We start from the raw sequence: 13,000 nt of genomic DNA on the forward strand, positions 1-13,000 counted from the left end.
GCAGCGTGTGCTCCTGCCTTGTGGTTGTAGCCTGAGCAGCTTGCCCTGGGTAGGGGGTATTGTAGGTCACCCAGTTGGCTGGTTCAATTATGAAATGTTGTAAATAACAAACAAAAGCCTTCTTTTCTGTTTTGTTAATGCAAGAAGATAAACCCAATTCTGTGCTTTTGGTCCTCTCTCTCTCTCTCTCTTTTCAATAGCATGTACTGTATCCCCTGTGAAGGCCCCTGCCCCAAAGTCTGTGGTGACGAAGAAAAGAAAACGAAAACCATCGATTCGGTTACTTCTGCTCAGATGCTTCAAGGATGCACCATCTTGAAGGGCAATCTGCTTATTAATATCCGGCGAGGCAGTAAGTATCCCACCCTGCCAAACCAGTGGCTGCATCTCCTGGTTCATTTGCATCCGTCCTCTTCCTGGCTCTGTCCCTTAGTCACAACCAAAATACTAGCTTAGAAAAAATAGCATGGGACGGAAGTAAGCCTCTTGTGTGACGTCTCTCCTGTAAGTTTCCCTGAAAGATAAAATCCAGATTGAAAGGTGGTCTGCGTTTGAGCCATTAGCCCAGAATCTGTTTCTGTAAAGAGGATCAGTTCTCGACTTTCTGCTGGTCAGTCACATCTTTACGCAGGAATGGCCCGTCCTGACACACATAAACCTCAGCAGACCCTGATGGAGCAGACCCGGGAGCCAGCTCACACTAGCTGCCTCTTGAGTCCACACGTCTCCAAGCCCAGAGCGTTTGGGTTACCTACCTCAGTGGAAGAGACTGAGCAAAGGGGGAAACTCATCAAGTTGAGTTTTTAAGGAAGTCTTTTAAAGAGTGATCCAGTTTAGTTCTGAGAGCCAGAAAGATGGGCCCTCCACGCCTTAAGCTGCGGTCTGAGCCCTGCAGGCTCCCTTTCACTTGCACTATGGACAGTGTGCATAGTACGTTGCTTTAAAATTGTGTTCATGAGCAGTACGTCCCATCAGTGGTGGCATGGCCCTGCAAAGCCTCTCCTCTCTGGTCTTTGACAGAGAAAGGCCCCTGGATACACCGCCCTCCGTTCTCTGCCACTGGGGCCACTAGGTTGTGGTACTAGTAGAATACTGCAGGCAGGAGACTTTATTTTTATCTTTATTGGTAAGTCTTTAAGGAAAGAAAGTTTTTTATTGCTTGAGGAAAAGAAATGTCCTATTTATTTGTTTGTTTATTTAGTGAATTTCCTTTCCCTAAGTATTTGTTAAACAAGTGATTTATATTCCTAGGGTGTAGAGGCGATAGAAACGAGTATTTTGCTTTGGTGGTTTCTTTGTCAGTTTGGGGATTTGCTTTTTTGTTTGTTCCTTTGCTTGTTTTACAAGTCTTTAGTTTTTATTACCTGCTCCCAGTTATCCTTCTGCCATGGAGAGGACCCTGTTCTCCACACAAAGAGCTCTGACGCTTAGGGTACTAACCAAGTTGTAGTTTTGTTCATACTTGATTTATTAATTTTCTTTCAATTTATTCACCCCTAGGAATATGTCTTTTAAAAATTTATAAACCATACAGTTTTGTTTTGTTTTGTTTTTATCTTCTGTCATGGGAGCTAAATGTGATTGGTAAATCCTGTCCATGAAAACTTATTACCTGCTGGGCATGGTGGCGCACACCTTTAATCCCAGCACAGCAGAGGCGGAGGCAGGAGGGTCTCTGAGTTCGAGGGCAGCCAGCCTGGTCTACAGACTGAGTTCCAGGTCAGCCAGAGCGCTTGCTTCGCACACACTGGGGTCCTAGCCACTCTTTTTTTCCAGGCTGAATTTCCTATAGCCATTGAAGTACCAGGAGCACTGTGTATATTGCAAGTGAAAGGAAGTCTTCAGGGCTCCTGGGTAAGCCTAGCATAAGTTTAGAAAGCTTTGCCCTCTTACTTTTCTTATGAAACCAAAGGGGAATCTTCCCCTAAATCACACATAGTAAAATCCCATTCAGTGGACCTCACCTGCTTTACTATAGTCTTTGAATTTTGTCATGAGCTGAACTGGAGTTTACGGTCCTTATTTACTATGTGAAAGTAGGTTAAGCAAGATAAAAGAAAATCCCCTGTCTCCGTGTCCTGTTACGTTAGCAACTTTTCCTGCCTGCTTTCTGGTTACAGCAGTAACTGTGAGCTGAATAAAAAACTTAAAGATGCAGAAATGATGTTTTTTGTTTTTTGTTTTTTTGAGACAGGGTCTCTGTGTGTAGCTTTGGCTGCCCTGGCCTTGCTTTATAGACCAGGCTGGTCTCAAACTCACAGTAATCCTCCTGCCTCTGCCTCCCTGAGTGCTGGAATTACAGGCAGGCATGTGCCACTGTGCCTGGCTCAGAATGATTTTTTCATTCATTCATTCATTCATATTCATTCATACATTCATTGATTTGTTCGTTTATTGTTAAACTACTTGGATAGATATCCATGGACGGGGAAGCAGGAAGATCAGGAGTTCAAGGTCATCTTGAGCCTAGGATACATGAACTCCAGTCTCACTGGTAGGAAAAGATGACCATGACTGTAATACTGGAGCGTTTTCCTCCAGCCCTAAATGGAATATTTAAATAGAAGTTCCCCCAAAGCTTAGGAACTCCAGGTACAGCAAAGGCCACTCCTACTGAGCCTGGCAAAGGTTTGCTCAGTCCTGTCATGGCACTGTGGAGGCAGGACTGCCTGTCACGGAGCATATATAAAAGACGGTCCCTTGGCTTGTCAGCTGGGGCTAATTAGCAGCCTGGCATTTCTGATTTCACGTTCTGTTAATCAGCTTGGCAACTGCAGTAGCCAGCCTCCTAGAAGTCTGCTTTCCCACCTCAGAGGCCTTGCCCCAGCGTGGCTGCTGCTGCTGCAAGTGGAGACTGTGTGTCTCTGACAGGACTACACATTGGCTCTACACCAGCTCCCTCACTGAGCTCCCCGAAACCAAACCTGCTTTGCGTTCAACTCCTCCACACCAGAGTGTATGAACCCACGTATAATGTCCCACCTGACCAGAGGAACACTCAGTGACACAGACCCCTTTTCTCTAGATAACATCGCCTCAGAACTGGAGAACTTCATGGGTCTCATTGAGGTAGTGACGGGCTACGTGAAGATCCGCCACTCCCACGCCTTGGTCTCCCTGTCCTTCCTGAAGAACCTTCGTGTGATCTTAGGAGAAGAGCAGCTAGAAGGGCAAGTGCCGTGTATTCTCCTGCCGCTAAGTAGACTGCTCCTTCCTCCTGTTTACCTTTTAATCGTACTTGTGTTGCATTTGTGTGTCAGAAGACAACTCGTGGGGCAGGGGGTCAGTCTGTCCTTCCATCACGCAGCTCCTCGGGTCTTCATGCTTAGCAGCAGCTGCCCTTATCCTTACCCGCTTAGCCATCCCACAGCCCCGAGTAGTGTACTTCTCAAACTTACTTGGGTTATATACCCAAATAAAAGCCCCCTCCCCATTGTTAAAGAGGAACCCTGGGCTCGCCCCTGGTGCCTGGGTGGTCACCTTGCTCCCTGCTCAAAGTCCTGTGTGGAGGTGTGACTTGGCCACTCTCAGGGTACTGCCAATTTGGAAAATGGGTGCCTTTGTTCCTAGGGTCTAGTCTGTCGGGTATGCATATTGCATTAATTACTTTTTGTTGCTGTGATAAGACACCTTGACCAAAAACGACTTAATGGAACAAAGAGCTTATAATGGGGAGAGTCCTTAACAGTTAGGGCAGAGGCGGGGGGTGAGGGGGGAAGGTGGGGGAGGCATGGCAACCAACAAGTGGAACAGAAGGTTGGAGCTCACATCTCTTAACTGCAAACATGAAACAGAAAAGGCAGGCTGGGAATGAAGTTAGGCTGTGAACCGTCAGAGCCCTTCCTCCTGATACACTTCCTCCAGCTAGGCCACCCTTCCCAAAGGTTCCACGATTCCTCCCAGATAGAATCAACACTCGGGGACCTGTGTTCATATGTGTGACCCCACAGGTGACATGCGTCCTCCTCACCACCACATGAGTCTAAGTGAAACCACCAAAGTCACAGTTAGGGGTATTCTCAAGGAACCCTTCCTCCAGGAGCAACGCCAGCCTGCAGTGTTTAACTCCCAGAGACGCCATGATCTATCTGACACTTACCTGCCTTAGCCTGCTGTGCTCAACACCATATGACCAATAAAGCAGTGTGTGTGTGTGTGTGTCTGTGTGTCTGTGTATAGGAATACGTATGTACATGGGTACATTTGTGCACACCTGTGAGGGGTTCAAGGAGACATAGGATGTCTTTCTCAGTCATTCTCCATCTTATTTCTTGAGGCTGTCTCTCACTGAACTTGGAGCTCACCAGTTTGTAGATTAATTGGCTGGCAAGTCTCGGAGATCTAGCCTGCTGTCTCCACCTCCCAGGTGCTGAGGTTGCAGGTGCCTGTTATGTAGGTTCTGGGCGTAGGACTCAGGTCCTCATAGCAAGCACCTGACCATCCCTGATTCCCGAGCCATCTGTTTTTCAAATAGAGAAGCACAGGACTTGAAAAGTACGGACCGTTGATTTTATTATAGAGATGTTTGAACTTGAAGAGCTTATATGTTGATTGGCTGGCTTGCAGGATTTGTAGTATTGGTAGGGGTTTTGCCTTCTGCACAGAAATGCTTAACGAGCTGGGTTTTAAAGCGGCCATGGGCTTCTCAGCTGAGGGTAGAAGCTAGTGCTTTCTGTGTGTATGCGCAGCTTCTCTCCAGCCTCCCGCCTGTGTGCACCTTCACTGGCTCCTTTGTACATTTGACATGGCTCTGAAATTGTATAAATGTATCAATTAAGGAATACATTCCCTTAGGAAGAAAGTGATGGGAAGATCCGGGAATGCTTGTTCTTGCTTGTGTGTCTGGATCCGGCTACAGTGCAGGTGTTTCTTCATATCCTCCAGGTTTTCTCAGACCAGCTCTGTCCTAAGGTCTGTGCCCTGATACAGCCAGAGTGAGCTGTCACCCCATCCTTGGAAAGCGCACTGTCTTCCCATTGGGAACCAGACTCTTCAGAAAAACATCTTCCTTCTTGTAAATCCAAGGCAGGTGCCGGGTCCCTGCCCCACCCTCTCAGGCATCACTGGGGCTCCACCTAGGTGAGGCTGTGGCCGCTGGTAGTTTATTGTTGCTTGTATTAAATTTTAAAATGAGCTGTAGTTCCCCATGGATCGTTTCTCTGGGCTCCCTGGCGTCGGGACACACTTTTTCTTTGGCAGATTAGTAGCTGTCAGATTTCCTAGTTGCTTAAGGATATGCCTCCCCCCTCTTCCCCCGCCCCTTTTCTCAGGCTGTGCAAGTGATAGGCATAGGAAATGGAAAGGAAGCTTTGATTATTTTTATTAGGATTATTACACGCTATGATTATCTTATCATTATGGGTTAACTGGAAGTATCATGCACTCAGATGTAGCTGAAAATTGAAGGCTGATTATTTTTTTTTTAATTTCCAAGAATATTTATAGCATATTTTTCATTGTTTGAAACTTAGATATGAAGTTCCAGCCAAGTCTTTTTAAGGATGCTTGTGTTTGGGGGTTGCGGGGGGGAGGTGCCTAGAGCTCCGCCCTGCTGCTAGTATTTTAGAAGGGAGGAAGGGAGGGCCTTGAATACTGCTGCTGAAAGCAATGGTTCTCAGCCCTCCTAATGCTGGGACCCTTTAATACAGCTCCTTGTGTTGTGGTGAATGCCCCCCCCCCCAAACATAGAAGCATAACTGTAACTTTGCTATTGTTTTGAATCCTGGTGTAAATATCTGATACGCAGGATATGTGATATTTGACCCCCAAATGGGTCACAACCCACAAGTTTAGAGCCCCTTGCTTAGAGGCTGTCTCTGGCTAGGACACTTGAGACTCTTAGATCTCTAGTAGAGACTTTTTCGGGTCTGCGTCTCTTCTGCTGTGATGAACTCCCAAGCCCTGTCTGAGCAGCCACCGGCAGCAGCAGCTCACCTCCGTGTCTCCTCGGATAGCATCAGGCTGCTGACGCTTCATTTCTTCCTCATTCACTCGCTAAAGGAAAGAAAGGGTTGGGATAAGCAGGTGAACCAGCAAGTGTACAGCACGGCTTGCAAAGTGCCCCAGCGGGGAGAAAAGAAGGTGCTCTGAGCACCTGGAAACCTGAGAGGGTCAAACAGGCTTCTGAGGGGGAGCCGCCAGCCCTGAAGGGTTTCTGGGACTGGAATGCCCAAGCTGGGGAGAGGCCAGAGCAAAGAATGACATCCTGGGCCTGTGTCACACATAGCACTGAGGAGATGGCTGGTAACTCAAATTACCGGAGACATTGTTGCACACAGATATGGAGGGTGTCGTTTAGGTATGCCATGGGACACACTGAGACTTTGAGGAGAGGTGCATTTAATTTCGAGGTACTATTGGTTTACGCTAAGATAAGCTTCTCCCCAGTGTTATCTGGAGTGTGTGATGCATTGCAGCTATGGGGGAGGGAAGTCCTGCTGCACCTCACCAGGGGATACCTCATCCCACGTCAAACAGTATACTTGGGGTGTGAGAAGTTTCAGGTTTAAGCTTGAGTACTTTTCTAAGTATTTCTGTGTACCTTCAGCACATGGCGAAGATCAGAAATTTATGCCAAGAATCCTTCTAATGTGTACGTCCCCAGGCCACTTCTGATTTATTTATTTATTTATTTTTAGGCATTCTTGCCTCGACTCATTCTTGAAGGAATCTATTTCTTCTATTTCTTGAACCTCTTCTATGGCTGGTGAGAATGACATAAAAACTCCCATTTGGTTCAGGAGGATTCTGAAGCCTTTTGTTTTGATAGAAAGAGGAACACCCCCCGCCCCAATCCTTCAACCTCAGGTGTCCAAGAAAACACTGGAATCACTCTTGGCCTCCTGAGTAGCGCCCACAAGAACACAAGTGGTTTTTTTTGTTGTTTTGTTTGTTTGTTTGTTTGTTTGTTTCTGAGCCTGCTTCCCTGTGTCTTGCCTGCTCCTCATGAGCCACCTCTGTGAGCTGATTTCTAGGCTGGTGATAGGTGAGGCAGAATCCCACCAGAATAGAGATCAGGATGGGCAGCCACAGAACAGTACTCAGGTAGCAGCAGGACCCTCTGGTTTGTCCGCGTCTCAGCCACCACTCTCTCTGTAACATGGCATTTCTGTAGAATCCCAACTTCAGAAGAAAATCACTGGGGTTAGAGAGATGATTCAGTTGCTAGGAGCACTTGTTCAACAGTCATGAGGCCCCATGTTTGAATCCTCAGGGCCCAGGTAAAAGGCTGGGTGTATCTGCATGCGTGAGCTGAGACAGACCGATTCCGAGAACTCGCTGGCCAGCTGACCTGCCTAACCTAAACTTTAGCAAGCTTCAGGTTTCCCAGAAAGGACAGTCTCAGGGCAGTGAGGCAGGGAATAACGGGAGAACCCTTACCTGTGTCTACAGGCATACATACCTATATACTCACGTGCAGGCTCACAAAGGAGAGCAAGGGCTTCCTCAGAAGTAGTGCAGTTTGGTGCAGTGATGGAGCACTTAACCTATAGCGCATACAGTGCCAGCCACCCTGATCTCTAACAAACCATGGTGGCAGTGGGAGGGAGTCGGGGACAGGTGAGGGGGATTCCCTTGAATAAGAGAGAAATATTTCCATTATCTCCCTTTAGGACAGCCTTGGTTTGAGGGCAATCAAATAAGTTAAAAGTTCAAGCTCTTTGGTACTGGCAAGGATTGTTGTCTTGAAAAGAACAAAAATACAGGAAGGTGGCAGGCATCTCTACCCTGCTCCATTTGCCTTTGCAGGCTCAGTGTGTTTTGTAGCTCCTCTTGCAGGTCCAGGACTAGACCCTAACAGAGCCACATTTCAGCACTTACTTGGGATGTTAAAAAAACAAAAAACAAAAACAACAACAACAACAACAAAAACCCAAATCATACAATTCATCATGTTGCCTGTCAGTTCATGGCTGTACCTAGAGATACATAAACATACATGCACATCTCATGTGTGAATGCTCATAACAACATTTTTTAATGTACTTCCCCCAAATAGGGCACAGGGTATAATCTAAGGGTTCATCCGTGAGTGAGTGGATAAGCACAAAACACACAGTGAGATAATAGCCAACCCCAAGAGGATTGCATCGTGGTACATGAGGCAGCAAAGGTGGACAGATGGGGAAGTGCCTGGGTGGAAGGAGAGCAGGGGACCTCTGGCCTGACCGGGATGACGGGATAGTGCTTGGACATCTATACGAATCTATCGAAGCCCTTGGAGCTGTGTGTTTATAATGGGTACAATTTTAGAAGGTAAATTATACTTCAGCACAGCTATTTTTAAAAAGCACTCGGCAATAAACAGCCTTTTCTGTGGATCTATGCCGTGCCTGGGTTAGTCCTGCCTGGGTGTTTATTTCCGTACTCTGTGTAGATGGCGTAACTCTGGACTTGAAGTGAGCCAGTAATCTACAGATGGGTTGAGTAATGTTGTAAATGGCTGTGGCGGTGAGCGCTTCTTCGGTGTGCCTGGCTTCTGATGCCCCCTAGAGACAGCTGTCAACGGCTAGTATCAGTGTCTCTCTGCAGAAATGAACAGAAGTGTCAGTTGTATGTGTGCTTGCAGATTGTCTTCCAGTAGGGGCGTGAAAGAAGGTCCTGTGTAGGCTGGAGACCTCAAGCTCAGGCCGTATGTATCAAGGTGCAGGACTTGCCTGTTTTCTGTGACTTTTGTTCTGAGGGGACTTTGACACTTCAGAGAGTAGCACGGTCATCCTATACCTTTGTGAGGCGATTCAAAGCTCATGGCATCCTTTTATATTTAGCTCATCAGATTCATCCAGTTGGCCGCAGGGCCAGAAGAGACCAGAAAAGACACTTCCCATGGGCACCTGAGGCACAGCAGCGCTAGAGAAGCTGAGTAAACCACTCAGAGTTGGCACTTCATAAGCAGTGGAGAGGGTGCCCGGGCCTGGTTCTCAGTTCCCACATGGAATGCTCTACACCCTGTCCCTAGCCGTCTTCTAGGTGTCACTCAGCTGTGAGAACACTCAAAAGGGAAGTGGTGATGCTGGCCTATAAGAGCATAGCTAAGTGTGGCCTGTGTGGTTTTGATGTGACAGTACCCCCAAATTGGTGACCAAACACCCCAGTAGTTCTATCCGTTGAGGGGGAAGGTTGGGTTTTTTTCCTGTTCCAATAGCTGAGAGCCAAGGTATTACTCTCAATAAAACCCCGGGGTGTCATACAGCCTGTAGGAGCCAAAGGGAAAAACAAAATTAACAATTCGGTTTTTAAAAATATTCCGTAAATGTAAAAGGCAGTGAGCTTAGAAACAGTTTATGGAGTCAGGTTTACTGACTGGTTCCCTTAACTAGTCATTTCCTTTAGAAAACAATGACATTTCAAGCCCATTAGTGAGGTGTGCAGACAAATCTCCGCCTGGGATCATCTCTTAATTCTCACCTGACTGTAGAAGGATATCAGGAGGGCAGAGGCCTCAAGCGGGAGCTGGAAAGCAAGCCCAGTGTTGACGGGACACTCCCTAGCAGTTTGATTATTATTTTGGTGAAGGCTTTTATTTTTCCTCACCTTCTACAGGCTCCACAAATGCCTGGGTTTTATTCTCAGTATTGTTTAAAGAGAGGAAAGTTTGTGTTTACTGTAAAAAGACAATCTTGCTTTTCAAAGTGACTAGTCAAATACCCGGAGTGTCTGTGTGCCTGCCATTCATTTGTCAAGTCCCTAGTTACCGATTCTGTGCTCTTCCCTGGGGAGAGAGTGTTTTCTTCATGAGGAATGTATTTTTGGTGCAGCTCTGTTTCCTGCTAGTGAAATTAGTTTACTAAGAGGCCTTGGCCTAGATTGAGATGGAAGTCTGACCTGATTAATCGGCCCTTGCATCCGGCCTGGAGGTGTCCTCACTAACAGGAGACTTTTGTCTCCTGGGACTCTGAGACCTGGGAGCAGCCAGACTGGTGAGGTTAACGATGAGCCTGCAGTCTAAAAATATCCCATGGGTTAGGAAGGACTCTGACTATCCTGACCACCCCACCGTCAATCACAGTGAGCATTAGTGCATCCCTTAGGTGGCAGCTCTGAGAGACAAGTGTCCCAAGACCTCCCTAGCAATCTAGAGTCCTTTGATCAGTGTCTTAAGTTCCTATTCCAAGAAAACAGGCACGGTAGGGGAACACTCTTTGTTACCAAAGGCTTACCGGTTCACTGAGCCCCTGCGTGTGTGAAGTCTGCATGGCCTGTGCCCAGTGTATGTTGAAGTGCTTGAGGAGGCTGGGGCTTCAGTTCGGCTGGGTAGATTTCACTTGAGCTCTTGACTCCTAGACATGAGGACTCTTTAAGTATATTTTTATTCTGCTAGTGTTTGTAGGGGTGTGTGTTGTGTGTTGTGTGTGGTATGTGTAAGAGGGATGTGTGTACACAGGTCAGAGGATGGCCTTATGAAGTCAGGTCCAGGTCACCACTGACTGGACTGTGCTCCTGTACGTGCCCTTGCCTGAATAGCCACAAGCCAGACTCTTAAAGCCAGGGAGCACTCAAGACTTCACCTGCTATACTCCTGTCTTTAAGAGTGAGAGTTCAGAAACAGTGCTCTTGATAGCACTGAAGGATCTGCCTGTGGCCTTATGATGTGGTGAGTTCATGGCTTTTCTGGTCTTGGGTCCTCACCTCTGCACTCCTAGATGAGTTCTCAAGGAAGGTGTCCAGGACTGCTTGGCAGCATTCATAGCTGTAACTCATGCCTCAGTATGCGAAGGTCATGTTGAAGGTGGACCCCCTAGCTAGTGGTTCTGATTGAGTGAGGACCCTCAGCAGGTACATAGGTACCTGGTAGGATTTTGGGACTCCCTTTGTTTTAGCTAATTCTGGTCTGCAGGGGAAAACGTGTTTGTTTGTTGGGTCTATGAGTAGGTCTTAGAAATAGCTTTGTTGAAAAAAACCTCCAAGCGGACTAAGGGAGAACTAAGGATGGGAAAGCAATGAGGAAGAAGGAACAACTCGTGGTCCATGGGGAACAGACCTCTCACTTAACTGAGGACCATCTACTGATGCGCTGCCTACAGGTTTCGGTGGTGGCGGGCAGAGACAGACCTGCTCTAGGGTCCTTCTGCAGACACCCAAGTAGAGTTCTTGCTCCCTCCACTCCCCTAGATGGGCTGCCCCTGATCCTAGGGTAGCCAGAGATCACTCTCTTCCCTCGAGCTGGGCCTTGGCCTCCCAGGGAAAACACTCACTGGGTATTCCTCCACTCCCATACTTTCAGGGACTGAAGTGAAGGATTCTGGCAGTGAGAGGCAAATATGGAAGAGGGAGCAGCCAGGCCACCTCCCATCCCATCATGCACTGCTGATTGGGCATGGCTAGGATTTATTCCCAGGGATAATGGCAGTATTTGGTGCTAGTGTGTAAGCTGTTCCGGTTGAGTAGCAGAGCATGTCTGTTCTCCTGTAGGCTGGTTTTAAGCGCATTGTACATACCTGGCTGGCTCTGAGAAAAATAACCAAAGGCATTTCTAGGGAATGACTCGAGGAGCATCCTTTGGTGGGAGAAGCTTCGTGTGCCAGTACTAGAGGTCATAAAATTAATTGGTGTCCTATCGATTTCTAAACACTGTCCTTGGCTCTTTTTTTTTTTTTTTCCCCTGCCTGTTTTCACAGTAACTGTCTGCTGTTCCATAGCCCCAGCGGGCAGGCCCCTTCCTAGTATGGAGCCACACATGCCGCAGAGAGGCTCTGTGTCCCTGGAGGGGGACCCTGGGCTCAGTGGGTCGCTAATATGGATTTCTGTGCTTGCAGGAACTATTCCTTCTATGTCTTGGACAACCAGAACCTGCAACAGCTGTGGGACTGGAACCACCGGAACCTGACTGTCAAGTCGGGGAAGATGTACTTTGCTTTCAATCCCAAGCTGTGTGTCTCTGAAATTTACCGCATGGAGGAAGTAACGGGAACAAAGGGACGCCAGAGCAAAGGGGACATAAACACCAGGAACAACGGAGAGCGAGCTTCCTGTGAGTGACAGCATTCAAACCACTGTGGTCACCACTGCTGTGGTTGAGATAGGAGTCTTTGGCATTCACGGGCAGGCCCTTTGTTCCACTTGGGACTGTCAAGTCCCCTTCGCCAGTACCTGGCCTCTGCATATGTCTTCACAGTTCGGGTGGGCTGGTACCTGATACATTCATACAGATACATTTTCCTGAGCATCTGCTTGAGAGTATTAAACGTTAGAGTAGGTTCTTAGAGTGTGCACAGTTAGATATCTTTTCAATATGAGCAAACAGTGGAAAGAGCCAGTCCACTCCAGCCCTGTGAACAGGCCACCTCTGCCTTTCTTCCTTTCTTTGCCCCCACCCCACCCTTGCTACAGAAGGCTCAGGGTACATGCTCCACTACAGCACCTCCATGGGCATTAGCTCACACTTGGCCTCTTCTCTGTCCTGCACCCCCAGGACAAAGAAGTGAGCCCACATCCTTGAGTCCATAATGCTTTTCACAGTTGGCACAATATAATAATAACATCCTGGGGTGGTGCATTTTTCACCTTAAGATCTCATAGACTAGAGTTAGCCTGTTGTTAGCCCAGCCCCTCTCTAAATGTAGTCCCGGACCTGGAATGTCAGACTTTCCCCTCCAGCCCTGTATGGAGAACTGCCCTTAAAAGTGCCACGGCTATGGCAGGCATGGTGGTACTCCTGTAATCTGAGCACTTTAACCAGGCTGAGGCAGGAGGATTGTGAGTGTGAAGCCAGTCAGGGATGCATTGTAAGACCCTATTTTAAGGAAACAAAAACAGAAAAATGCTAAAGCTCTATTTGTCCCTTCGTCTTTGGAGTATTAGTGGGGAAATAAGGAGTCATATGACCAGCGGTTAGTCAGATGTACACATACACGCCGGGAGGGGGGGGCGGCAGGGGGGACGGTAGCCTTGTCTTTTGTATGTCTAGACTTATCTGATCCTATTAGGACCCAGGAGGCATTTTGAATGAGGCAGAGGTGGGAAGTGTGTACATAGCCAGGACCTTCCTTCCTGTGCAGCC

At 47.7% G+C, this 13,000-nt stretch overlaps 1 protein-coding gene across 1 annotated transcript in view; it reads left to right on the forward strand.

The window, feature by feature from the left end:
* Positions 1 to 13,000, forward strand: part of Igf1r (insulin like growth factor 1 receptor) — a 276,403-nt gene that overhangs the window by 216,131 nt on the left and 47,272 nt on the right. Inside the window, 3 exon segments of the mRNA XM_051148717.1 lie at positions 201 to 352; positions 3,026 to 3,170; positions 11,757 to 11,971. Coding sequence (XP_051004674.1) covers positions 201 to 352; positions 3,026 to 3,170; positions 11,757 to 11,971 — 512 coding nt within the window.

This window comes from Acomys russatus, chromosome 7 (assembly GCF_903995435.1).
Source record: "Acomys russatus chromosome 7, mAcoRus1.1, whole genome shotgun sequence".
NCBI lineage: Eukaryota > Metazoa > Chordata > Mammalia > Rodentia > Muridae > Acomys > Acomys russatus.